Source organism: Diceros bicornis, chromosome 15 (assembly GCF_020826845.1).
Source record: "Diceros bicornis minor isolate mBicDic1 chromosome 15, mDicBic1.mat.cur, whole genome shotgun sequence".
In the NCBI taxonomy this organism is placed as follows: Eukaryota; Metazoa; Chordata; class Mammalia; order Perissodactyla; family Rhinocerotidae; genus Diceros; species Diceros bicornis.
The window spans coordinates 25859553-25887254 of NC_080754.1; the positions used below are offsets into that span (position 1 = coordinate 25859553).

The window sequence follows — 27702 nt, forward strand, 5'->3', positions numbered from 1 at the left end:
CGCGCACTTAACCGCTAAGCCACAGGGCCGGCAGTGATTTTTAAACCTCATCAGGTGACTCCGATGTGCAACTGAGCCCTGCTGCTGTCTGGGCAGCAGCTCATCCCTAGCTGGTTCACCCAGTGCTGACCTCAGAGACCTTCAGTCTAAGGTGGAAGTGCAGCAGAATGACATGTCTGTGTTCCTGTCCTGTCTTAGGGCTGTGATCAGAGGATGCCTCCCTTAAGGTCTGAGAGGCCCTTGCATGAGAATCTACCCCCCACCCACCACTTAAAAATAAAACTGCTTTATTGAGGTATAACTGGCATACAATAAACTGTACATACATTAAGTGTACAATTTGACAAGTTTTAATATACCCGTGAAACCATCACCACAATCAAGATAATGAACGTACTCTTCAAGGTCGAGCTGAAGAGTCCCATTTCATACTCCACTCTATACACAACTATTTAATACTATTCTATGCCAGGCATTGTGCTGAGTGAGAAGGAAGCACAGACTCACTGTGCAGAACCTCTTCTCTTGGGGAACTGCTCACAGGACCCAGCTGCGACATGAAGGAGGCAATACTTCTACTTCAGTGCTGCAGGGAGGATTAGGAAAAGCTGGTCAGGGGAGATGGTGATTTAGCCGATATGGACAGATGGAGGTGTTGATCAGGCGGTTGAAGGAAAGGGGCATTCCAAGTGTAGGGAACAGCATGAGCAAAGTTGTGAAGAGGTGGTATGTTTAGGGAGCAGCAAGTGTGGCCAGAGTGTTAGTGCACTGTGGGGGGAAGGTCATGAGGCTAAGCAGGAGCAGTTGGTGGCAGCAGCCAGATGACAAGGAGTGATGAGCCACAAGGAGTCTGGCTTGATTCTGTGAGCTTCATTCTCCCTGTGGAGAACCCCTGGAAGCCTTAAGCAAGGGAGTGTCATGATCAGATTCATATCTTAGGAAGTTCATTCCCCTCTGAGTTTGCAGGACGATCAGTGAGAAAACCTTTGTAGAGGTCCGGGAGAGCAGAAACAACTGAATTACAGGCCATATTGTAGAAGAATCAAAAGCACCTTTGAAGACAAAACCCATTTTCATAAACATTACACATGTACATATTTAGAGCATATTATTTTAATTCAAAATAGCAATGAAAGTCTCTGAAGAATGGTTGACACTCTGGTCTGGGAAGCCCAGAGTTTGTATGGCCCAGGACCTTTGAGAAGCAATGGAAGCTGGCGTGCTCTGGTGCAGAGCGGCACAAGGCAAGTGGGACTCTTTAGAAAAAAGGTTCAAATAGCCTAATTCTAGCACTGAATCTAGAATCATCTTCAAATGTAAAGGAGGTAACATGTAGGTCAGAAATAAAGTCTGTGATGACGTTACATCGGTCAGCCAATTTTGTTATGTCTGCATTAATTCTGCTGCCGTTAACCAATTGGTTGATGGCTAATGTCTTTACTGTGGGCATTAATAGCTCAGAAGAGGGTGTTTCTTTTATTCCATTCACCACCTAGCCTTGAGAACACAAGAGTAAACTGAGGTGGCATCAGTGAGGATGCTTTCAGCTGCAAAAACAGAAACAACTACTCAAACTGGCCTAACAGTCCCATCCAGAGGCTTCCAGTATAGTCTGATCAGAGCTCCAGCTCCACTTTCCATGGTTCTCTCAGCTCTGCCCCCCTGTACCTGTCAGCTCAGCAAAACTGAAGCAGTTCGAGGCCTTACATCCTCGAGTCCACTCTCCAGAACAAAGAGTTTCTCTTCCTGAAAGCCTCCTACCAAAATTCGGGCTTTATTCTAACTGCATCTACTTATGCCATGTGCTCACTCTTAAGTCAATCCCTGTGGATTGGGATTCCACTGATTGCTTGGGCCAACCAAGGCACACCCCTGGGAGCTGGGGGTCAGATCAGTCCCACCCAAAATGCTTGGCTGCTTCATAACACAAGGGGAATGGGATGTGCATGAGGAAGCAGCCAAAAATGTCTACTACCTGTTAAAAATTTAACTTGGGTAATCCAACAGCCCCTAATGAGGACAGCGGATGTCAATCCATCCAGTTTGCCATGTGTCACGGCTACCGTTGCAAGTGAGACTTACTGCCACGTGCGTCACCAAAACCCTGAATACAAGGAAGGACGCCATCTACCAAAGATACTTTATTTGTTACCTTTCACAGTTAACAAGTCAAGAACAAATAATAACAACAACAAATAAAAATAACTTGCAAGGGGACCAGACATGAGACATAAACAAGGACACTCTTCACAGTAAAGAAAGGCTGTGCTGGATGTGGCTGTCCCCATTCTTGGCTGTGTGTGTCACCAGCCACGGCTGCGGCCTCGAGGAAGTCCTGCTGGAATCTGCATCACAGGGCTGGACATCTGGATCCAGAGCACAAGCCGCCTCTCTCACCATCAGCCAGACAGAATGGCTGCAATTTCAAAGCGACTTCAAGCTCTTGCTCCTGGGGGTTTTGTCTTCACACCTTTTCCTGGCCTCTGAGCTTGGATAGGGCATGAATTAGAGGCAGTGCCCATTTGCTCCTTGAGGAGGAGCATCTGACAATGCAGGTGGATCCTGGGTACCTTCTCCCTTACTCATCCTCCCAGCCCAGCTTCCTTCTGCCTCTCTTCCTCCCACTTCTGGTCATATTTTTTCTCCCTGCCTCTCCCACCTACTGGCATTTCAAAAACTCTAGAATGCACCCATGGTGGACATTTCTAGTCCAGGCCTTCTAATTGGCATCAGACAGGTCCTGGATGCCCAGTCACTCCTGCCAAAAAAGCTGAGACATGTCTCTTTTCTGTCCTTTTGGTGTGAGGCCAGGTCACAAGCTCCTGGCAGTTCGAGGATAATGAAATCCTTACCTTGATGGCTAGAAGTAGCAGCCCTAGTTTAACTTGTCAGAGAATGAACTTTGAGAACCTTAAAAGATGGTATCTCAGGGGCTGGCCAGGTGATGTAGTGATTAAGTTCGCGTGCTCTGCTCTGGCGGCCTGGGGTTCGCAGGTTTGGGTCCTGGGTGCAAATCTACACACCGCTGATCAAGCCATGCTGTGGCGGCATCCCACATATAAAGTAGAGGAAGACGGGCAAAGATGTTAGCCCAGGGCCAATCTTCCTCAGCAAAAAGAGGAAGATTGGCAACAGATGTTAGCTCAGGGCTAAGCTTCCTCGCCAGAAAAAAAAAAAAAGTATCTCTTCCCATCCTCTAGGACCTCCACAGCTGATGGTAAGAGTCTCCCAGAACTAGGTCACTCATCTGTAGGCTATCAACTTGAGAGCAACATTCTCCCAGGAGTGAACAATCTTGGGGAGCTTTTCTCTGGGTTGGAAATGGTTATTGCTGCCCCAACAGGAAAAAAAAACCTAACCATTGTACTGATTGGAGAAAATCAACTACCTTACCAGTGCTGGTAGCATCTATGTGCATTCAATTTCATAGGTACTCAGTAAGCAAACAAGCTCTATTCACAGCAAATGCCCACAACTTCCACTCAGAGAGGCTAGATGTTGGATGGAAGAAAAATACCAAAGGCCAGATCTTTATGGCTGCTCACTTCTCCATCAGTCTTTTAAATGCTCAAAATAAAAGCTCGTACATTGGGTTGAGGGCCATGGATGTTTCCGGATTTTTACCATTCTAGACAAAAGGAGGGAAAGAGAGAGGGAAAAAAAATTCTTAGAAAAGAAGTATTCCAACAAAAACATATAAGAAAATTTAGATTCATAAATTATTAACATTATTTTAATTAGCTATTTGAATACTACTATTCAAATCAGAAAAGCCATTGTGCTAGGTTCTTTACATATTTTAGCTTATTTGATTTTTGTCCTATGAGGTAGGATTCATTTTGTCCATTTCATGGACGAGAAAACAAACACAGAGAAGTCAAATAACTTGTCCAGGATCACACAGGTGGTAACACACAGATAGGAAGGGCAAGGCTTTGAACCCAGGTCTCTGACTCTAAATGCCATGCTTATTCTCCCACTTACAGGGCTCTCTTTAGAGGTTATACTTGAAGTAAGGGCTACACTGATACGGAGGAGAGGAGATTTTTAATGAGTTTGCTGGTTAAGGTTGGCCTTAGGTGGGGCCAACAGGAGTTCCCACGGCATGTCCATCTTTGGTATTGCTGCAAGACCCTGTGTCTAACCCAACATGGTGCATTTTGTGCAACTCATCTCTTTGTACACATTAAACATTTAGACTTCCATGACTAAAGGAAAGTTTATGTGCAAAATAAGCCATGGAATTTCAAAATAAAAATGTCAAGTTTTCTCAGAATGTTCACAGTGCATTGAGATCCTCAAAGGGCGGCGTGCTCACCCGGGCAGTCTGCAGAAGAGAAATGTGCGCACAGAGTGCGGAACCTGTCTCCCTTCTCAGCCCCGCCCCCACCAGCCTGTGTCCCCCTCCTTCCTCCTCTTCATTTTGCTACTCTTCTGAGTACTCTTACCCTCCACCTGCTTTCCCTTTCTCCCTAGTCTTCCTTTATTAAAAAAAATATTTCTCTTCTTGCCTCCTCCTTTGCCCTCTCTCTTCTCTGGCCCCCTTTCTGCTGTTCCTTCATCACCTCTCCTTCCTTCCATCTCAGTCCCTTGTTTCTCTTCCCCGCAAGAGTCGCCTCTGACAGGCTTGCTCCTTCCAGCATTTCATTCAGATCACATTCAGCAATGCCGCTACGATTATCAATACAAATCTAAAGAGTACAGCTGTTCTTGAAAGTCCTCCCCAGGGAGATAAAAATGTTACCAGCCTAACTTGCCTTATCTCTTTAGAAATTGATCTGGTTGCCTTGAGGCCTGGAGGGAGGGAAGGAGAGATTTGCCTTTCCATGGGCTGCCTGAAAAGCATCCCACAGGTCCTGACATGCAACAGTCCTTCCCAGGCCTGACCTAGGTCCTAGGTCCTTAAACAGCCTGGGAATTGTCATCACAACCACTGGAGTCATGTCCACAGAAGCTTGTAATTTAAAGGGACCATAAGGGAATCTAAATTAAGCTTCTTTTTTTTACGGCTGAGGAACTAGGAGACCAGAGAAATTAAGTGATGTGTCTCAAGTCACAGAGATGATCGGTGTTAGGGACCAAGGGGTGGCTGTTTACCATGGCAGGAAGCTTCCTCTGATCTTTCTCTTTTTTTTTTTTTTCCTTTTTTTGTGAGGAAGATTGGCCCTGAGCTAACATCTGCCAATCCTCCTCTTTTTGCTGAGGAAGACTGGCCCTGGGCTAACATCCGTGCCCATCTTCCTCTACTTTATAAGGGACGCCGCCACAGCATGGCTTGCCAAGCGGTGCGTTGGTGCGCGCCTGGGATCCGAACCGGCGAACCCTGGGCCGCCACAGTGGAGCGCGCGCACTTAACCGCTTGCACCACCAGGTCGGCCCCTGATCTTTCTCTTTGGATTAAAAAAAAAAAAAAAGCCTTTGGGAGCAGCCCCAGGTGAAGAGAGAATAGCCAGGTCCCTACTCTGCCCTGGGGCTTTTCACTCCGAAAAGCCAATCAGAAAGCCCACTGACTCACCTAATAGTCAAGGCAGGGCATACCTGTCTGGTTTGCATAAGGGTTCTGCATACCTCTCCGGTTTGCATAAGGATTCTGCGGCTGACCATCTCTGGAGACATTAGTCCTGACTCTCGGGAAGATGCTCCCGTCCGCTCCTGGATTGCTGAAGCCTGTTGTCTGCTGCAGTCTCAGATTTTGATAGTCATTGTCAATCAAGTTCTGTTCTTCAATATTCTGCCTTCTGTTCTTTGATCTGTAATCAGTGAAGCAATTAGGATCTGACAATAAGGGAAGGTCCTTGATGAAAATGTTAGTATTCTTTTTAAAAAATGTTTTCAAGTTTTGAAATGATTTCGAATTTACATGTAATTTACAAAAAAAAATTACACAGAGCTCCCATACATCCATCACCCAGACTCCCCAATTGTTAACATTTCTGAACCATATAAGAATAAGTTGCAGGGGCCGGCCCGGTGGCGCAAGTGGTTAAGTGCGCGCGCTCCGCTGCGGCAGCCCGGGGTTCGCTGGTTCGGATCCCGGGCACGCACCGACGCACTGCTTGGCAAGCCATGCTGTGGTGGCGTCCCATATAAAGTGGAGGAAGATGGGCACAGATGTTAGCCCAGGGCCGTCTTCCTCAGCAAAAAAAAAAAGAGGAGGATTGGCGGATGTTAGCACAGGGCTGATCTCTTCACAAAAAAAAAAAAAAAAAAAAAGAATAAGTTGCAGATCTGCTGCCCCATTACCCATAATACTTTTACTTCATTCAGTGTAGATTCCCTTAGTTTAAGGACGGTCTCCTCATAAGCTCCGTGTAACCATCAAAACCAGAATGTTAACAGTGATCCAATATTACCATCTAATTCCATGGTCCCATGCAAATTTTTGCTAATAATGTTAGTACTCTTAAGTATGCTTTTGAATTATTTATGAAAATAATAATACAAGTCAAAGAGAAAAGGTGATTAGTGATACAATTTTTCATTCGGGCAAAGTCAACATCTACAGAATCACCTCAGTGAATAAAATGGGTTCCAGGAATTAATGTCTTAAAAGGAGAAATAGAAATTGCCCAGGTTCTGCTGCAGCCCCTCAAGGATCTCAAGTGTAAGCATTCAAAGCCGTATGGAAGTACTTGCAGGTCAGGGAGGCATCTGCCCCCAAGTAACGCTGATCATGACCCTTCCTTCCTTCTGGCCCACAGGCCATCGTCCTGCCCCTGCAGTGCCCTAGACTGTTAGAGTGGGGTTGGGGCCTGTTGCATCTCTGATGCCCACAAGGCCCTCTCAGTGTGACAGTCACCCATGCCTCAGTCACACTAGGAATGTCGTAAAGGAAGACCCACACACCCTGTGACCCTGACAGCCAGCCCAGCCCACAACAGGGTCCTGCCCTTTGACAACACTCCCGTCTAAGGCGACTGAGGAGAGGCTTCCTTCCCTTTGAAATGGGCAAGACGTTAGAATTCTCGGTGTGTTCCCGAGAATCACAAATCTGAGGCTGAGCTAAGAGCAAACCTGACTCTGCAGCTGGAAGGAGGAACTGAGAATATGGCTGTTACAGGGTCACAAGGTTCTACAGCAGCCCCTGGACGCTGGAGACCCAGGACAGTTAGCCAATTCTAAGAAAGGAGGAGACAGCCTTGCTCCAGAATCAAACGTTCTGGTCCTCTCCCTGGAACAGGGAAAGTCATATTCCCAGTTCCCAGCTTTGAGTCCTTATAATTAAGTCTCTGGGGGAAGAGTTAATATCAAAATAGAATAAAAGAAGAAACAAAATATTTTAGGAAGCTAAAATCTATTTATCTTCTCACATTACAGTGCGAAAATACCTGTTGTGCCAAAATATAAGATATGGGATAAATGTTGTAAAAAAGTAGCTTATGTTCATCAAAGTGGAATCCCACGTGGCACATTTTGAATGAAACAGAGATGATAGCACTCTCCCTACTGTTAATGGAGGGAACTTGGACATACCTACCTATGTGCTGAATAAATGAATGGACCCTACTTAAGTTCCTAGGAAGAACGCTTCAGGCACCAAGCTGAGAGAGAGCCTCGCAGAGGCAACAGTTTCTACTTTTTTAAAACCAAGGGGGTTCAGCTGAGGCTGATTTGGACCATTTGCAGCAAGGTCCTGGGCAGGGGTGTGGCTTGATGAAAATTATATTTGACAACATCAGTGGAATTAAATACTGTTAACAAAGAGTTTTTAATGACATCAGGAAATGGTTTCTACGTCCCATTATAGTGTTAAGCAAAAATAAACCTCAACAAAACTTTTTAAAAACACAAAGGATACAAAATTATGTGTATAATATCATTTAAAAAGATAGAAAAAACCCTGGAAGGACATATGCCACAATGTCGTTGCATCAGGGTTGTGGGTTTTATGGGTGATTTTTATTCTGCTCATTTACGCATTTCTCTATTTTCTTCAATGTTCATGTATAGCTTATATAATCAGAAGAAAATTAAAGCAAGAAAAAAAAAAAGTCATTGGTATTAGAGAGGCCTCGCCTTATTTCCCATCTCTTGCCTGGGATAGGCCGGGTGTCTTTGAGAACTAGAGTGTAATGCCAGTGGCGCTGTGCCCTTGGAAAGGGACACTTCCATTCCGTACCTCAGTGAGACGATCCATGCGATCACCATGCCGAGAAGGACGATGGCAGCAATAACGCCCACGATGGTGAGGATCAGCTGAAATGCTGAAAGGGAAAAGAGAAGAGTAGAACAGCCTCCTACAAGCAGGCCCCACTGTCTACTGCACAGGTACGTGTGTTCCCAGTGGCTCCTGGTTGTGAGGACAGTCAGGCTCTGGTCTCCAACCCCTCCAGGACCAGGCTGGGTGGGTGGCTAACCTCCTTTAACTCTATCCCCCCACACCCCCACCTGCGTCTTCAGAACTCAATCAGAAGAGGCAGCCTTGCCAGATAAAAGAAGACCATAAACACAAAGAAGGCCATAGTAGCAGGGCCTTCCTGGGCTTCATGGGAGATGGGATCACAACCGAGGTCCACATACCCTCCTTACCTCTGCTGCCTTTGCCTACCCACCATACTTGACCTTGCTGATAAGCTGGGGGAACTAGGTTGGAGTCAAATTTGTCACTAATAGAGGATCCAGGTAATGGCTTGATAGAACTGATGAGGGAAGAGTCTGGACGTTCATTACCACTCATTCTCTTCCTCAAAATCTGCTCTGTCTATTGAGAACTTAAAATGTGGCTATGAGATGGCCTGTGAGTGTAACATACACAGCAGATTTCAAACATGAAGGATGAAAAATAATGTAAAATATCTCATTAATATTTCTTATACTGATTACATGTTGAAATAATTTTTTTTTAATTTTTTTAACACTTCCTTTTTATTATTTATTTATTTATTATTTTTATTTATTTATTTTTTGGTGAGGAAGATCAGCCCTGAGCTAACATCCGTGCTAATCCTCCTCTTTTTTTTTGCTGAGGAAGACCGACTCTGAGCTGACATCTATTGCCAATCCTCCTCCTTTTTTTTCCTTCCCCAAAGCCCCAGTAGATTTGTACGTTATAGTTGCACATCCTTCTAGTTGCTGTATGTGGGACGCGGCCTCAGCATGGCCGGAGAAGCAGTGCGTCGGTGCGCGCCCGGGATCCGAACCCGGGCCACCAGTAGCGGAGCGCGCGCACTTAACCGCTAAGCCACGGGGCGGGCCCATGAAATGATAATATTTTTGAGATATTGAGTGAAATAAAATATTATTAGAATCAATTTCACCTATTTCTCCTTGCTTTTTAAAATTTACTTAGAATTTTTTAAATTTGAAATTAAATATGAAGCTCACATTATATTTCTTTTGGACACTGCTGCTCTAGACCCCTTGGTCTCTTTCTGCTACATAACTGCCATCCACACCAACTCCAGCCTGGATTCTTGGGGCCGTAGACCAGTAAGTCTGGAAAAGACCTCAAAGGTCATCTGGTCCAAACCGCTAAGTTTATAGGTGTGGACACTGAAAGCCCGGAAGAAAGAAATGACTTTAGTAAATCCAGCCTTGCAACAAAATACAGTAGAAATTGGGAGCATTTCTCATCACTAGCTTTGTGGCTGGCTGGGAGGCCACTGAAGAAGGAAGTAATATTTCCTTCATCTTGGACCATTGATGTAAAATTTAAAATATAAAACAATTTAAAATATAAAGTTAGTATTGTCCCAGTCTGGTGGAGATGGGGCATAGGAGAGAAGGAAGCAATTGAATTTGCAACAACACATGCCAAACTAGTAAACAGGCCTGAAACAAGAAGAGTGGCTGATTTAGCTGCCTGCTTTCTAGTTCTGCTCTCCCACAACCATAAACATTTTTGGAATATACTGGTCTTTTACCCTTTCTGTTAGCAGACAGTGCATAGTTAAGGTAATGTAGGAAATGAACATAATGTTAGGACGCCCTTTTCTGGCCTGGGACAAGGGCAGAGGTGCCAGCCCACCTCATGGGCTGAGTTCTGTTATCTCCTGTAGGAGAGGCGCTGCTGCCTGGGCCTAGGGCAGGCACGGGATGGCGTGACCCAGAACACAGACTGCAGGCAGATTTTCTCTCTCTTTACGAAGGGAGCCAGGGACTTTGGGGGACTGGACAGAATTGTGAATGTGGCCAATCTTTGTTTCTCAGGTGCTTAATAACAAAGCAAGACTTTCATACTCACAGTCTTTACAGTTGACTCCACTGTAGCCAAATGCACATCTAAAATACAATAAGTAATAGGAAAGCATGGTAAAGCTCCTTGTGGGAGCATGTGGGAGTTCCCACCCCACTTCCATGTCTTCCTTCCCACCTTCCTTTCCTTCAACCCACCCCCGCTTGCTCCTTCTCCCCTTTCTCATTTCTTCCTTACACTCCCATTCTTCCAGGTAAGCACCTTCCATGGAGCTCTGGAAAGCTGAGGGAGGTACACAATCCCATGTGGTCTCATTTGCTACTGACTGGCTATTCCATCCTCTGAGCTCCGAGAAGATTCAGCAATTCAGGTAAAGCTCAGCCCCAGAGGCATGGTGGGAGCCCCTCCCCTTGGGCTGTAAGGCCATGTAGCTCTGCCCCTTATTTACTGCCCTGTGAGGTGGGGCGTCTTTATTATATTCTCTGAGCTTCAGTTTCCTTACCTGAAAATAGGGAACTAATACACTCCTGACAGTGTTGTTGTGTGAGACATACTACCTAGTGTGGCTCCTAGCACATAGAGAATGCTCAAAAGCTATTAATGATGATGATGATGATGATGATGATGATGATGATGCTGCTCTGTACCTACCAACTTATGCCAGCGTACCAACTTCCTGACCCTAAACCCATATATACGTTGCAAGCTCTATCCTTTTTGCCTAGCTCCAGCTATGGCAAGATAGAAAAGGAGTGATTTCTCTTACTTTTGACACGTGCCCTGACCATCTTTCTTGTAGCCCGACAGGCACACGCAGTCAGTGCTCCCGTCATCCATCAGTAAGCATTGCTTCTTGTTCTCTTCATTGCAGCCATCAGGACACTGTGAACTAGCTTCAAAACAGAGTGACTTCTGAGTAATTTTCACAAACAACCTCTTCAACCCCAAAGTGATGTCACAGAATTCAATTTTTTTCACACTGCTTTTCCTGTGTCAAATGAGGTGCTCATTGGCTCTGCACATGACCTGCCTCCTGTGAGGCTGCACATGGGCTACCTCACCAGCTCTTCCCAAGGTCCCAGTCCAGGTCCATATGTTTATTTAAAGCCAAAATTCACATCCCTCAGACTCCGAAATGCTCATGGAAACTCGAGCAGTCAAGTTTGTATTTTGCAAATGCGAAAGGCGAGAGCATAGGTGTTGTGAAGAACATTTAGAAGCAGGTGGAACTTACCAGAACAGAAAGGGATCTGTGGGCTAGGTCTTTCCAGCCCATCTTTGCATGTACATAGTAAACCATCGCTGCAGTCATTGTCATCATTTGTCTTTTTACAGCCATAGTAATCACACCGATCTTGCACTGAGAGGCACAAACAATTCAAAAATATATTCAGCAAGATAATATGGATAAAGTAACTTGTAAAAGTACTCCATTCCATTATTGTTATAATTGTCTTTTAAGAAGTTTTGGGATTTAACAAATGAAAATCTGGGATTCTGAAATCTAACTCCCCAGTCCTCACTTCCATGACTATTTCCTTATATTATTCAATTCAAAGTAATTCAATCCAATGCAGTGCAATCATGTTTAAGTTCAAGTATCTCTTTTGCACCTAACTCTGTGCTGGGTTCCACAAGGAACACAATAGCTATGTGACTTTAGGGCCCATCTTTGTAGAGTTACATGTTTGAACCCATAGAGAGTTGCATCAAGCAACTCATAATCTAGACTTTAAGTACAATGGGAATTCAGGGGCTCAGGTACCTAAAGATAACATCATGGAGGAGCTGGGAATTGGGTTAAGTCTTGAAAAATAGGGCAGATGTGAACAGTCAAAGGAGAGGTAAAGTCTGTCTAAGTGGAGTAATCAAGGTGTAAAAAGAAGCAAAGCATTCTTGTAGGGAGTAGTGGAGCTGTACTTGGGTAGGGGGAAGGCAGGGTGGTGAGGTGGAAGAAAATAGAGAATTCTTGACTCTGCCATTTATTGGCTGTGAGCTCTCTGTTCAATCATTTGATTTTTGGTGGGTCCAAGTTCCCTCCATCTATAAAATGGGGCTAATACTTTTTGTTTCACATGATTGTTGTAAGAAATAAATGAGCTAATGTAATGTAAGTGGCGCTACAGGAGTCTCAACAAATAATCATTCTTCTGTGCATTCATTGATAGAGCAATTTGAAGGCCAGGCTAAGGACATTGACTTTTATTCCACCAGCCTGAGAATGCATTGGTAGATTTTGAGCAGAAGCATGACATGAGAATGCAATCTTTCAAGAATGTTAGTCTAGAAGCAGGTTGGAAGGCATTAGGAATAAAGAGATGAATCTGAGACTAGATTAGGGGAAAGAATAGGAGAATGCAGAGTGGTTATGTGGTTACTCTCTTCTAAACATTCCAGACCTGGAACCAACCTTCCTTCACCACCTGTCATTTGAAAATGCCACCAATTAAAAGTCTAGGGAGGGCTGGCCCCGTGGCTTAGCGGTTAGGCGCACGCGCTGTGCTGCTGGCGACCCAGGTTCAGATCCCGGGTGCGCACCGACGCACCGCTTCTCTGGCCACGCTGAGGCCGCGTCTCACATACAGCAACTAGAAGGATGTGCAGCTATGACATACAACTATCTACTGGGGCTTTGGGGGGAAAATAAATAAATAAATAAAATTATATAAAAAAAAAGTCTAGGGAAAGAGATTCTAGGACTTTTGACATGGAAGAGAGAATCTGTCTTTGCAGCAGAAGCTGGAGAGCAGGAAAAGTGATTTTCCTCTAACAGTTCTGAGGCTCTCACTTCCATTTGCCGGTGGTTCATGCTCAGTAGCCATCTCTATGGGCATCATTTAGTAATTTGCTCATGTATCTTAGAGCACTTGCGTGTTCTCAGAGTGGAGAGATGTTGAGAGGAGTTGTCAAAAGAAAGCAATTCTCAGAGCTGAGGCGATAGTTTCAGATATGCAGGGCTTGTAGCCAAGGCAATTACTAAGGAGAGCCAAAAGGAAAGAACTGCACAGGGGACCCCAACTTTACCTTGAAGAATGCACTGGTTATTTTGAGCTGGTGACCACTCCGAGTGGTCAGTCCCCATGCTGATGGGGACTTTCAACTTCCTCACACTTGCTAGAAGACTCATATAGCCAAAAGCAGAGTATGTGATAAGGTCTTGTCTTGCCTTGCTGACAAGTTCATCTTCCAGGGGGTAGAGGTTCTGACTGCATGAATTGCTACTCTGGACCAAATTCTGACCCCAAAGAGAAACTGATTGGCAGGTAGAAGCGATAGGTCCCGTGGAAGACAAGGACCAAGTGATAGCCAGAAAGAGGAGCATGACTTTGACAAAGTAAATATTGAAATGTTCAGCAAGGAAAAGATGTAGTTCCATGGCATGAGACTCTAGACGATTAAAATAGTTCAAGAAGGTAAGAAGCTCTGAAATGCAATTCTAATTATGCAGCTGCAAATGATCCCCATGAGTTGTAAAATAAAAAAGTGGAGGAGAGGGTCAGGTAATTTAAGAAACTGGCATGGTTTGCACAGGAAGCTCTCAGATGAGAGATATAAATAAAATATGGAAAGAAGGTCCTATAACCAAAGATGGAGATTAAAAATGTGACAGAGAAAGTTTAGAGTCTCAAATGAGCTCAGGCTTACCACACACAAAACCCAAAATAACCAAAAAATTAAAATTAAAATTAAAATTAAAAAATACAACAACAAAGAGCAAAGAATTAAAATGAAATATGGGCAAATTAATGGAGCTGTGTGTGTCTGTGTGTTTTCCCTGCTACCAGGGGCTCATGAAAAAGCCAGGCCTGGTGGCGTAATGTTGATGGATGACGTGAGAAAAACTGAATGTTCCACGGGTATTTTTCTCCAGTATTTTCTGCTAGGACATATCACTTAAATGGAAAAGAGTTGAATGGACATTGTTAAAGGGACCGCAGCCCAAGGAGGGGGTACAATGCAGAGGAGCCCCCATCTTTTCTGATAGAATTGTAAGTCTTTTATCCCAGAGCATTTACATTCCAGGTCCTGAGAGATCAGTGAGAATCTTTGTGTAATCTTGAAGAAAGAGAAAAGGTGCTGGAAAATTATAAACGCACAGGATTTGTTTATATTTTCAAAAAGAGAAATAAGTTTTGCATACTAGGCCAGGGAGGTTACAATCATCAAAAAGCAAAAATTTAAGAGACTAAGGAAGGAGTCTTAGAAGGAGCAAAAAGAAGGATGAGGGAGGCAGGAGGGGGATTAGGAGAATGGGGGTGGAGGCCCAGAGAGAAGGGGACTTTAAGAAGGGAAGGATAACAGTGTCACAGAAGGGAAGGATACCACTGCTACAGAAAAGTCAGATAAATTGTGCCTCAACAGAGGCCTCTGGATTTGGCAACCAGGACTGAGAACCAGTTGCACAAAGCTTCCCCTGGGGCTGGCCCTAACAGGTCACTTCTAAGATGAGGAACTCCTGATGGGTGCTGAAGTGGGTTGATTGCAGTAATAGTGTCAATTTATTCATGCCTTCCTGTATCCAATTGCTTTGGTAGGGCCCTGCCACACTGTTCTTGGTCATGTGAATTGTGTTGGCCATCAGGACGGTTGTAAATGTGACGTAAGCAGAGACTTGAGAAACACCTGTGCATTGAAACTTACCTCCTTGCTGCTCTTGAAACCCTTTAGGACCACCCTGCTGGAGGATGACAGACCATGTGGAGCAGAGATAAACCATCCATCTGAACCATCACAGATCGATCAGCCCCTAGCAGACCCACCCAACAGCTAATGGCAGAAGTTATAAGTGAGCCAAGACTGGCCTAGATCAGCAGAACTGCCCCGCTGAGCCCAGCCCCAATTCAGATCCACAGAATTAGAGTGTTCCAATAAATAAATAGTTGTTGTTTTAGGACACCAAGTTTTGGGATGGTTTGTAACACAGCAAAAGTGAACTGTTATGACACCTGAAACTAATATAATGTTGTAAGTCAATTACACCTCAATAAAAGAAAAAAAAAAAGTGAATTATTAAGGCTGTGCTGTGGGCTTGTATGTCAGCCTAAAGGGGAAACGGTGTAGGTAAACTTGCTATAATCATTTGGGAAGCTGTAACTTGGTGTAAAGCCCTCTTGTTTCTCCTTCCTTCATCTTCCCCTGTCAAGAGACCATTTGTTCAAGGCTACCTTCCAAGAATAGGAACAAACTGGTCAGTTTGATGACTTGGGCGACGGCTGGAAAGGAGCAGAGGCCGAGTGAGAGAGGAAAGGGAGGAAGAAGGGACTGGTTAAAAGGAGACTTGGAGACATCTGTGGATTTGGTCATCCAGTTCTTCTTGCTACATATAATGCAAAAGTTTACAAAAAGCTAGGTAGGTCTTTAGGTAAACTTTGAATAAAATTGTTTGATACTTACTGGTATAACCTGTGATGTCACCTGAGTATTTTCTAATTGCCTCTTCAATTATATCAGACACGCTCTCCTCATCTGCGTTTGTAGTTTCTACAAGAATGTTTACTACTGCTACATTAACAGTCTGGTCACCGGCACGCATTTCAGATCTTGCTGAAGGAGATATGCTAAAAATGAAATGAATCCATCATTTGATGAATTGAACTGAAGGATCAACAAACAGGTCTTCAAACCTCCCAGACTCCCCAATCTCCCAGCTCTAGTCCTGACCCAGTGTCCCATAGCCACAGTTGAGGCCCAAATACAGAGGCCTGGGGTTACAGTAAGATGGCAATTTATAGGCCCCAAGATGTCTATTCAGAGGAAACCTATGGCTACAACAATGTCCTGCTGGAGGATACTTAGGAAGATTGTGGACAACAATTTTTAGGATCTAAGAGGCTGGAGCTAAGCAGAAGTAGAACAAGTAACATCTGAACTAAGCTGTCGCTTTCTGTAGAACGTCAAGAGTAGGTCTCTTGCTGAGCTGTTCAATCTCAGACTCATACTTGGAGAGAAACAGAGGGATGTGTGTTCCTCCTGTGCAAGAGAGAGCAGTAATCAACCATATGAAGTCTGGGTCATTTCCAGAAAGTGCCAGGAAGTCAGCAGGCAGCTTCAAAGTGGGTATGTGATTGGGCCTGGTCACACAGGACCCAGAGGTGAACTGAAACAAGGCTGGGGGGAATATGAGCATGTACTACCAAATCCTCTCATCAACTACTGAGAGCCTGCTATGAGCAAGACATTATAAGAGTCTCTCTCTTTCTAATCAGCACTGCAGTTTGGAGCCCTAAGAACAGCACTGCCAAGTTCTAATTCTTTCATTGTCCAAAAGGAATCAAGTGGTACAACCATTAAGAGAGAAAAAAGGACTTTTTTTTTTTTTTTTTTTGGTAAGGAAGATCAGCCCTGCGCTAACATCTGCCAATCCTCCTCTTTTTTTGCTGAGGAAGACTGGCCCTGGGCTAACATCCGTGCCCATCTTCCTCCACTTTATATGGGACGCTGCCACAGCATGGCCTGCCAAGTGGTGCGTCGGTGCGCGCCCGGGATCCGAACCGGCAAACCCGGGGCCACCCCACAGCAGAGTGCACGCACTTAACCACTTGCACCACTGGGCCGGCCCCCCCCCCCAAAAAAAAGGACTTTTAAAAACTCTTTCCCTATTTGATTTGTGGCTATGTGTTTTTAAGTCTCAGGTTGTATTTTTCTTGTCCAATTTTTTTTTCTATACTCCATTTTGGCTTTTGAATAAATATAGAAGCTTGAAAATATCGCCAGCCTACTTAGGAAATGTTTACAGCTGCGTTGGTTCTTCAGAATAATCAAGAAAATCCAAAACACGAACCAAATTCTGTTTTTAGGGACGACCACCTCAAAAGGGAGTTCAAAAAAGCAAAATGGGCTTCGGAATTCTAATTTAAAACTGTCTACCATGATTCATTCATGATACAATTTGGAGGTGGCAGTGGAATGTATAGGGCAGTGAGAAAGGGTACTTGATACAAGTTATTCTTTATCAGTTGGAAGATGACCAGAAATCGATGCTAAAATTTTGCGGTAGAGCTAGGAAAGAAAATGCCATCCATAATTCATTCAAAGAATCTACTAGTAGGCACTTTGATTCAGGAGGTAGACACTACACTCATGAAACAGTTAAAGGAAACAATGGAGCCACTGCGCACTGTGACAAAAAAAAGCGTAGTGTAAATGACTTGAAATCAACTAGGTGCCAGATACTTCGCACAGGGAATCTTTCAAATGTTGTCTCATTGAACTCCTCCCAAGGTTCCAGGGAAGTCGATCAGATTGTCCCAGTTCCACAGATGGAGGTAACAAAAGTTCAGAGAGGTTAAAACACCTGCTAGGTCACACAGTGAGAAAGTGCCAAGGCCAAGATTCAAGTACAGATTTGACCGACACCGTCACACCTCACTGTTCCTGTTTTTATCCAGTCATCCTCGACGCACAAACTCCCTGTCATCTGCTAAACCAAACCAAATGCCCTGAAACAACGCATAGCCCTCCAGCTTTGTCCGCTGTGGACCTCCAGCTTCCGAGCCTCTGCCTTGGGGCCCAGCCTCTCTGCTTGCTGATTGCCCCTCGCTAGGCGAGCACTGTGCCTTCCATCCAATGCCTGCTGGCCTCCTGGTTGCCAACCACGCTTGCTCCTCATTCACTGCCAGCTCCAAACTCACCACCTTTATATATATATCTACTTTATTCCACAAAGGATTTGACAAAGCTTATAAAGATAGGTGTGATAGTAAAATCATAAAATAGAAATACATTAGAGCTGCTTTCTTCTGCACAGCTCCACTCATCTTAGAGCATTCCTTCCTCGGCCTGTGGTACCTGTGTATCAATATACTTCAGAGAAGGCTGAGATAGAATTGCTAACTTCTTGAGAATCCTCTGCCTCTTTGGGCCCCTAAGTGGCACCCAGCATTGCTCATTGCGTATTGACATGCTCAATAAATACTTATCCTTACAGCACAAAGACCTCACTATTGGCCCTTCAGTAGCCAGATGTGTGCTTGGGGTGTTCTTGTCTCCTTCACTCCCTTGATATGAGGAAAGAGATGATGCCTGTGAGCCATTGACTCTCTTCCTGGCCCCCGGGAATACACATTCTAGGGGTTGACCAGGTGTGGTTTGTAGCCAAGGGATCAAACCAAACAGATCCAGGTGATGCCTGGGACCACGTGTGCAAGTTGCTGAGTAGCCAATCACAGACAGCATCTTGCTGTCCCCAGGTCACAACCTGCCCATCCTGGCCAGGGTCAGCGTGACATCAGAGGCAGGGCCCTCCGCAGTGCTCAGAGTGACCATCTCTTCTTGACTTGTGACTTGCCACCAGAGGGCCTTATTGCTGCACCGGGAACTCAAGAGAAGACCGGAAGTTAGGCAAACGCACACCCACCTCCAAAGTACCCCATTGGTCCATAGCAGACTTACCTTACTTTAAGAATTACAGTCTGTCCGTAGTCAGTGTTGTTAAATGCATTTGCAAACTGTGGAGGAAAAGAACAGATTTAATAATAACTACAAAGAGGGGGAAAATGTGATACTGTATCTAGGTGTTAACATAAATACATTTGTACATTCATTTATATAAACATACATGGTTCATCACAGCAAATTATTTATTCTTGACATGTGCTCTAACACCTTTCAGTAATTTTTGCTCAAAATAGTAAGATTCTGATTTAAGTCAGAGTTATCCAGGAAAAAGATGGAAACCGAAAGCACTCCGCCAAATTGATGGTCATACTCTTAAAAATGAGGTGACTGACTTCAAAGAAACTCTCTTAGGCTTGAGTTGTGCTCTAAGAGCAGAGATAACTCGAGATACTTTTAGGGAAGTGGCCAGAGATAAAGCGGGGACCTCTGGCAGGGGTGAGGTGGAGGTGGGGTGGGGGTTCCAATTAGAGCATAAGCTCTCTGATGCCAAGAACGGCGTTTTCTCTTTCTTATGACAGACCCTCCCCCACTGGCCCAGCCCCCAGCCTCCCCCACAGCACTTAGCCATCCCCAGGAAATGCTCGACAAAGGCTGGTTGACTGATGATCGAATGAATTAAATGTGAGAGCTACAATCATGAACTTGGACGTGTCCTCCCCTCTCTGGGCCTAGGTCTCCACATTTATCAGATGAGTGTTGAACTGGGTTGGTGCAACCTTTTTATAATCTACAACTTGATTATTTTTCTCCCCATGGGGACCCCACATTTTAAAAGATAACAGCAACCAATGTCATTTAAAAAGATGTCAAATAATTTCTCTTTAATTCCAATTTCAAATAAATTTGATGCTCTAGGTAGTCTGAGCAGCCTTATATCCAGAATATGTCCATATTCCTTTATCATATTTTAAACATTAGGAATAGCTGGTATTTCTATAAACCATCAGAGTCCCAGGGGTCCACTTAGGAACAAGTTCACTGGATGACCTGCAAGGTGCCTTCCAGCTCCCCTGGTGACCATTGTCCATTTGATTTTCTTAACCCCAAAGAAGAGTTTGTGAAATTAGCATCTGGCATAGGACAAAGTGTTTCCTTTTTTTTTCTCTTCCAGGTCACCCTTTGAGGCTGCTGGGATATACACCTCTGAATCTGAAGGGCTGCAAGGCTGGACAAGAAGGCAGGAGCTATTGAAACGGGCCTGCCTGGCCTCCACTGCACCACAGAGCCAGCAGGTGAGGAGAAGGAGAAGCAGCTGTGTGGTCAGGCAGGTCTGGGTTCAAATCCCGACCTCCTCACTCATCAGCTGGGTGACCTGCAGTCAGTTACTTAACTTTCCTGATCCTCGACTGCCTCATCCATGAAATAGGCACCATAGCGCTATCTCCCCTGTGGGGCTGTTATGAGAATTAGAAACATTACACATAAAATGCCAGGCACAGCACGCAACAGGGAAACTCCGAAGCCCTGTGTCGACTGTCCATGTGGATCCAGCTGGGTAGAAAGTGGATCCCGGGAGACTTCTCAGGGCCTGAGCTGGGACTGTCCTGGCTACAAAGTCTGCTGAGAGGACCTTGAAGAAAGTAAATTGTCTCTATTTTCCTATGTGTGGGAGTTGCAAGGAAGTTCTGGCATATTTCTTTTGGAATAAAAGGCCCTTGGAAATTATAAGAATGTTCTAACACCTCTACCCTCTGGGACCATCAAGATTGAGATCAAGTCTCTACACTGCTCTCTGAGACCTGGGCATAGGCCTGTAGCTGGAGGGGGCTTTTGGAAGCTCATACCCAAAGCAAGTTTGGGAAATGTAGTGGCCACAGTGGCCAGTGCTCAGTAAAGCCGCAGGAGACAATCGAGGGCTCCCTGACAACAGGAACACATTGATGTTGGTGTCTTCAATGGTCCGCATATCATCCAAGCTGGTGAAAAGGAATGCAGATCCAGGAGAAAAGGATAAGGCCGTTTTTTTTGCACAGGTGGTTCGGCAAAGGGGCAGGGGCACGCCCTGGGATGCGCCAGCTGGGGTTTTTATCAGAGCAGCGCCAGGCATCGGCTATTCGCTTGTGAGCACTAGCTCTCTCTGTATGATGTGTAAAATCATTTAGATAATAATTTTTTACGTTTTACCAATTCTAATAACAAAACTCTTGTGTAATGATGTAACGCCAGACTGAAAGATATTGTCGTAGACTAAGACTTTAGTTTTTAAAAGTGTTTCTCCACCTAGTGTTCTAAGACAAAGTTACAGGCTAACATTTTTTTCCTTTAAACTTTAAGAAACATTGGCCGGATGCCCTCTGCGAGGCCTTCCAGGTCTCACATCTGTGGTTCCAGAATGGAGAGCTCTATCCTTTTCACGTTCACACTCACTCACAATAATCAAAAGGAAATGAAGCTATTGTTCATTTTGACATTTCTGAAAGTGGGGGAAAAAAGTAACAGATGTTAAATTCAGATGGAGTTCCCCTTCCAGACGTTAAAAAAAAGCTAAGTAGGATGGAAATTTATGCAAATTTGAATGTAAAAAGAAAAAAAATCATCTTTAAATTTTTTCTCTTCGACTCAATTGAAAATAATTTATTTTAATTTTTTATTAAATTATCTGTCCATTTAAAAAATATTCTAATAGTTCATGTAACAATGAGTCTGGCATGACTGGAGCAAGCTCCTAAAGGCCCTCTGCTGTGCCAGTGCTACTCTTCTAGGTGCAGGATCACGGGAAGCCCAAGGGTCCCAGGGGAGGGGCCTGGGCAACCGGTAAGGAGTGGCACCCAGGGGGCTCGGGACAGCTGCTGTGTACTAACCAGTAAGGGTGCGTTTCACCACCTGAACAAGTGGTACAGCTGCACCAATGAGCACCACCTGAATACCAGCCCAATGCTCTGCAACTCAGAGTCAGAACGAAGAACGCTTATACAAGAAGGAAGGTTGGAAAATACTTACAAATGTAGTGATTTCATGATATAATTCTTGATAGGCCACAGAATGTTCATCTTCCAAGCCAGATGTTTCTGATACTTTTACTGTAATTGTTCCGGGGAATATCTTTCCTGAAATTCAAGCAGAATCTTTCTGTACTATTTCACACAAAGAGGGTCATTTCCATTGTGTTTAAAACATAGATTATTTTTCAAAATTCTAAACATTATATAATGATAGGACAGGAAGTCTGGAAATATGAAAAATGTTACTCCAAATCCTGCTTGACCTAACACAACCATTTTCATTTTGGTATATTTCTCCCAGCTCTTTTTCTCCATGCATAGTTTACATTGTTATAATTCCAAGTTTATATCATAAGTCATTTTACTTATTATTATATAATAAGAATTTTTCCAAATCATTACCTAGTCTTCATAACTATCATTTTTAAAGACTGCATAATATTCTATGACATATATGTTCCTTGACTGATGTTTCACTTTTTTGTTTTTAGTGGTTTTAATTATTTAAAAGGAAAAAGAAAAGCCTGCAATGAACATCTTCATGCACAAACCATTCTATATTTGAGGTCACTTACTTAGAGTGGAACCCCAGAAATGAGCTTATTAGTGCTAAAATTATGAACATCCTTTTGGCTTTTGGCATATCTCTAAGCCCTGTGGCCAATGCATTCATTTCCTATACAATTGTTCTGCTCTGGCAAGGGAGGCTAGCTCTCATTCACGAAACAGATAAAAATGTATAACTCAGGAAACAGCCTTGGACCTTCATGGAACCCAGTTGATCTAACCAAAAAAAGTGTTATGCCAAGGGGGTGTCAATTGCTGCTAAAGTCTATTTCTAGAGCTGAGAGGCTCTTGAGTCTCTGAAAATGGGGTTTGCTGTTATGGAGCAAGCAAGTCCTATGATAGAGAACTGAACCAGAGTCAGAAGACCAGGCCCCAGGCTTGTCTGACCATGTGGTCTCAGGCATGTCCCCCTTTTCTGCATCAGTGTCCCATGTACCACACTACTTTGTATTTATGCAGTCTTTGTACTTTTTCAGGGGCTTCAACACCTGTGATTCTCATTTTGTCCCCAAGGCACTGTTTCCTTGCACAGGTAAAGTGAAGGACACATCCACTCCCAGACCTTCAAGACTAGCTCACAGATCTGGCTTGATCCATGTCCTCTCCCACTAGCTTCCACTGAGACAAAGGCAGGAGACTTCTCTCCGTTTTCCTGGCCTTTGTTGCCTCCAAATTTTCCTCTACCTCTAGTATTCTGGAGGCTCTTTTTGCCATTTCTTTAAATTTTCTATTCCACTTTAGGTATGAGATGCAGCTCTGCACAGTTCATCCTTTGTAACTCACCTTTATTGCATGTGGAAGACTTATAGTAATACCCGTCCGAACACAGGCAAAAATATGTGCTATTCAGACTAACACACGCAGAACCACCGCTACAGGGATCCCCCTGGCAAGGACTGCTGGGAACTGAGATGGAGAAGAAAGAGATTAAAATCCACAGAACAGCAACAAATAGCACCTGGAAACATACTTTTAAATCTTCATGCCTCCCTCCTGGGCACTTTCTATTCCTCAGTTATGTTATTCCACAGTACACACGCTTAGAAGAGCTAAAAACAAATTCATATTTTCTTATGCCTCTAGGGAGTTTGTTGCTGAAATTCTGGAACCAAGTGTCAACAGTAAAGGTCAGAGGTTGTTGGCAAGCATCTGCTCAGAGAGACACAGCAGTCCTAATTCCAGGGAGGCAGGAATCTTTGGACTTCAAGGACCCTCCAGAACCTTGATGTCTGGTCCTCTAACACTAGGTAGGTCTCCCCAAGATCATTTTAGAGAAAGAATCACATTTTTTAGGAAGGTGTGAATAACTGTCTTATAGGGAGGAATAGGCAAGAAGCTCCAACAAGAAACTAGATGTTATATTCTGGGTAGCAGACATGGTATACAGATCCACGAAGAAAGGAAAGGGGTGTTAGGAAGAGAATGTGGATTAACTCAGTGGAAATTCTAAGAGGAAATGATGAGGGGACACTCCACTATCTGCCTCTCTGAGTCGATGACTTGAATAAATGGTGAGAATATTATTGCAATGGTTTCTACACCACTGGCCGGGCCTCCAGACCAGGCAGGGTGCAGCATCTTTCCTGTCTGCAGAGATCTGATGGAACCCAAGGAGGAAAGTTAGGTCAATGGCCAAATGGTGATGTTGACTGGCCATTTTCTTCATCTCTGTCAAATGAAACGCTTCTGAGCTTTGATTGCGGAATAAACCAAGTGTACGACAACCTTCAAGGCTGTCTGAATTCTTATGAACCTATAGGTAGAAATCAATTTTTTAAAAAAAGGTACAATGTGTATAACATGCTCTCTTTTGTGATTAAAAAAAGGAGGAATACACACAAACACACAAATATGTATGCTTGTATTTGCAGATTATCTCTGGAGGGAAGACATAAGAAACTGGCCATAGAACTTGCCTCTGGGGAAAGACACTTGCCTCTGGGGTCTGGGTCCCAGGGACTTAGGATGGGAGGGAGATTTAGTTTTTATCACATATGCTTTTGCCCTTTTTAAGCTTCTTTTTCCATAACTATGGGTCTAATTTACTTTTATTAAAAAATAAACTAGTGCTGGTGAGGATGTGGAGCTACAGGAGCTCTCCTTCATTGCTGGTGGGAATGCAGAATGGTACAGCCACTTTGGAAGACAGTTTGGCTGTTTCTCGCAAAACTAAACATACTCTGACCATATGATCCAGCAAATGTACTCCTTGGTATTTGCCCAAAGGAACTGAAAACTCACATCCTGCTCATGAATGGTTATAGCAGCTTTATTCACAATTGCCAAAACTTGGAAGCAATCAAGAAGTCCTTCAGTAGGTGAGTGGATAAATAAACTGTGGTACATCCAGACAATGAAATATTATTTAGAGCTAAAAAGAAATGAGCTATCAAGCCATGAAAAGACATGGAGGAACCTTAAATGCATATTACTAAGTGAAAGAAGCCAATCTGAAAAGGCTACAGACTGTATGATTCCAACTACATGACATTCTGGAAAAGGCAAAACTATGGCCACAGTAAAAAGATCCGTGTTTGCCAGGGGTTGGGGGGAGAGAAGGATGAATAGGGGGAGCACAGAAGATTTTTATGGCAGTGAAAACACTCTATGTGATACCATAATGATGGATACATGTCATTATACATTTGTGAAAACTCATAGAATACACAAGACCAACAGTGAACCCTAATGTAAACTGCGGACTTTGGGTGATTATCATGTGTCAGTGTAGGTTCATCAGTTGTAACAAATGTACCCTCTGATGAGCGATGCTGATAATGGGGGAGGCTATGCATGTGTAGGGGCAGGGAGTATATGGGAAATCTCTGTACCTTCCTCTCAATTTTGCTCAATGGCAGACATCCACTTGCTCTATGACCTTGGACAAGTTGCTGCCCTCACTGGGCCTCCGTTTCCCTATCTGAGAATGACAGGGTTTATCTAGATACTTCAAGCCTAGGTTTGAGGATTTTTTTAGACCAGGGGTTGGCAAACTATGAATTATGAGCCAAATCTGGCCATCTTCTGTTTTTTGTAAATAAAGTTTATTGGTATACAGCCAGGCTTGTTCATTTACATAATGACTATGGCTGCTTTCATATTAAAGATGGCAGAGTGGAGTAGTTGCAACAGAGACCCTATTGTGGCCCACAAAACCTAAAATATTTACTAGTTTGCCTTTACTGATAAAGTTTGCCAACCCCTGTTCTAGACCAGGTTCTGGGAAATGAGGCAAGTGGTTTCTGTTTCAATAACTTTGGCTTGAGGTTGATTGTCATCTTAGACAGTATCCCCAAACATCTGTCCTTTGGACAATGACCCCTGTCATGTCTAGGGCTGTTTGAGCACTGCTGTTGTTTGGCTTTTTATCCCTCAGGTTCAAATTCCATAAATTGGCTCAAATTCCAAATTGCGATCAGCCACCATTGCAGTGTCATATTTTTTAAGAACATTTGATAAGGAGTCAGAGTAGAACTGACTCCTGCCTTAGGTGGCCCACGGAGCTGGACCAGTTGGGCTGGAGAGTCAGTGCGTATTTGGACCTGGCCTTCTCAAAGACGCTGAAACTATTTCCAAAAATCTCCTAGGGAGAGGGAAACTGGAGAAGTAGCTTTCATAAAATCGAAGTTCATAAAAATATTCCACATCTAGCAAATAGCTTGGGTAGGAAGGGTGGGAAGGAAAGAACAGGATGGAACTGTGGGTAATCTTTCAGGGTCTCTGCCATCACCATTAGCCTTTGTGACTCAGATTTTTTCATTTCAGGGATTCATATGCAAGGAAACCTGGGCTTTCTTTATACCCACTTCCCTACCCCAGCAGAGCACACTTACCTCCCATCCTCTACTATGGTCTGACTCCTCAGTGAGGAGTCCTTGAGGGAATTGCTCTTACCTGTGGTACCAGGTTTTGGGGTGCTGTTCTCTGATGAAGTGACGCTGTTGAAAGTCACTGAAGAAATAGTCTTTGAGGAAACACCTTCCGTGACTGTGCTCGTGGATGATCCATTGTTACTTGGTGTTAGAGAAGAAACAGTTGTGGTTGAGCCACCACTTGAAGAGGAAATGGTGGGAGTGGTAAGTGTAGTTACTATGTTTGCGTTTGGGGTGGATTCACTTTCTTTAGATGTGACAGTGGTAGTTGGAACTGGACTTGATGTGTTTGTAGAAGAAGCAGTTACTGATACTGTAGTAGGTGTGGTCGTTGTGGTAACAGTTGCAGTTTCTGGGGTGGGGCTGGTTGAGCTAGCTGTGCTTGGTGAGGCACTAGAGGGACTAGTTGCAGTTTCTGGGGTGGGGCTGGTTGAGCTAGCTGTGGTTGAGGAGGCACTAGACGGACTAGTTGCAGTTTCTGGGGTGGGGCTGGTTGAGCTAGCTGTGGTTGAGGAGGCACTAGACGGACTAGTTGCAGTTTCTGGGGTGGGGCTGGTTGAGCTAGCTGTGCTTGGTGAGGCACTAGACGGACTAGTTGCAGTTTCTGGGGTGGGGCTGGTTGAGCTAGCTGTGCTTGGTGAGGCACTAGACGGACTAGTTGCAGTTTCTGGGGTGGGGCTGGTTGAGCTAGCTGTGGTTGAGGAGGGACTAGACGGACTAGTTGCAGTTTCTGGGGTGGGGCTGGTTGAGCTAGCTGTGGTTGAGGAGGCACTAGAGGGACTAGTTGCAGTTTCTGGGGTGGGGCTGGTTGAGCTAGCTGTGGTTGAGGAGGCACTAGACGGACTAGTTGCAGTTTCTGGGGTGGGGCTGGTTGAGCTAGCTGTGGTTGAGGAGGCACTAGACGGACTAGTTGCAGTTTCTGGGGTGGGGCTGGTTGAGCTAGCTGTGTTTGGTGAGGCATTAGACGGACTAGTTGCAGTTTCTGGGGTGGGGCTAGTTGAGCTAGCTGTGGTTGAGGTACTAGACAGGCTTTGCCTGATGGCTGGAAGAACAAAAATACCAAGTTTCAGAAGACAGAACATTGAATATATAACGGCAGTTGCTATTATGTAATACTAATTAGTACCCAATCCATTCTTCTCTGAAAAATAAATATAATTGACCACATTAAAAATGAAAGTACCTGACGACTTCTAAACACACACACAAAAAACCCCACAATAAATAAAACTAAAAATAAACAGACAAAACTGGAAAAATGTTATTGAAAAATAAGATACAGAGTTAATATGTATTAAGATGAAAACCAAGAAGTAATATCATTTATGCCTATAGTTGTAGAACTGTCAATCGGTGTTGAACAGTCCTGAGTAGTCCCCAGGAGGACAATTGAAAATGCCACTAGGTGGCGGTGTTACTATCTGGAAGAGGCTTCCTTTTGTCTTTTTGTGAAGGCAAGTGTCTCAATTTCCCATTACATGGCATTTTAGCTGTTGATAGATATGAGGGAGGGAAGGAAAGGGTTGTGTTTAAAGAATGATAAAATAAATATACCTCATTAAGTGTGTATTAAAATTCTTCCCCAAATTTTTTCTAGCAATGTTTATCCATCAACAATTCTAGACACATGAACTTTTTAAAGAGTTAGATGAATAGAGATGATCTTTGCCCTAAGGACTATGGTGATCGTCCAAGTTGCCTTTTTTTTTTTAACCCTTAGGAACCGCTGGACACATGGGGTAGTAAACTCTTGGTGATCCAGTGATCAGTTTTCTAGAACACTTGTCTC

General features: G+C 44.1%; 1 protein-coding gene across 1 annotated transcript; it reads right to left on the minus strand.

The window, feature by feature from the left end:
• Nucleotides 1-2128: 2128 nt before the first annotated feature.
• On the minus strand, nt 2129-26482 carry MUC13 (mucin 13, cell surface associated; the record flags this gene model as incomplete). Its single annotated transcript, XM_058556523.1, has 11 exons — nt 2129-3628; nt 5569-5750; nt 8120-8204; nt 10184-10221; nt 10902-11028; nt 11370-11495; nt 15530-15693; nt 18527-18582; nt 21473-21579; nt 22825-22947; nt 25936-26482. Coding segments are annotated over 11 exons (1563 nt in total), but the record flags the coding sequence as incomplete, so codon positions are not given.
• Between the last annotated feature and the right edge of the window lie 1220 nt (nt 26483-27702).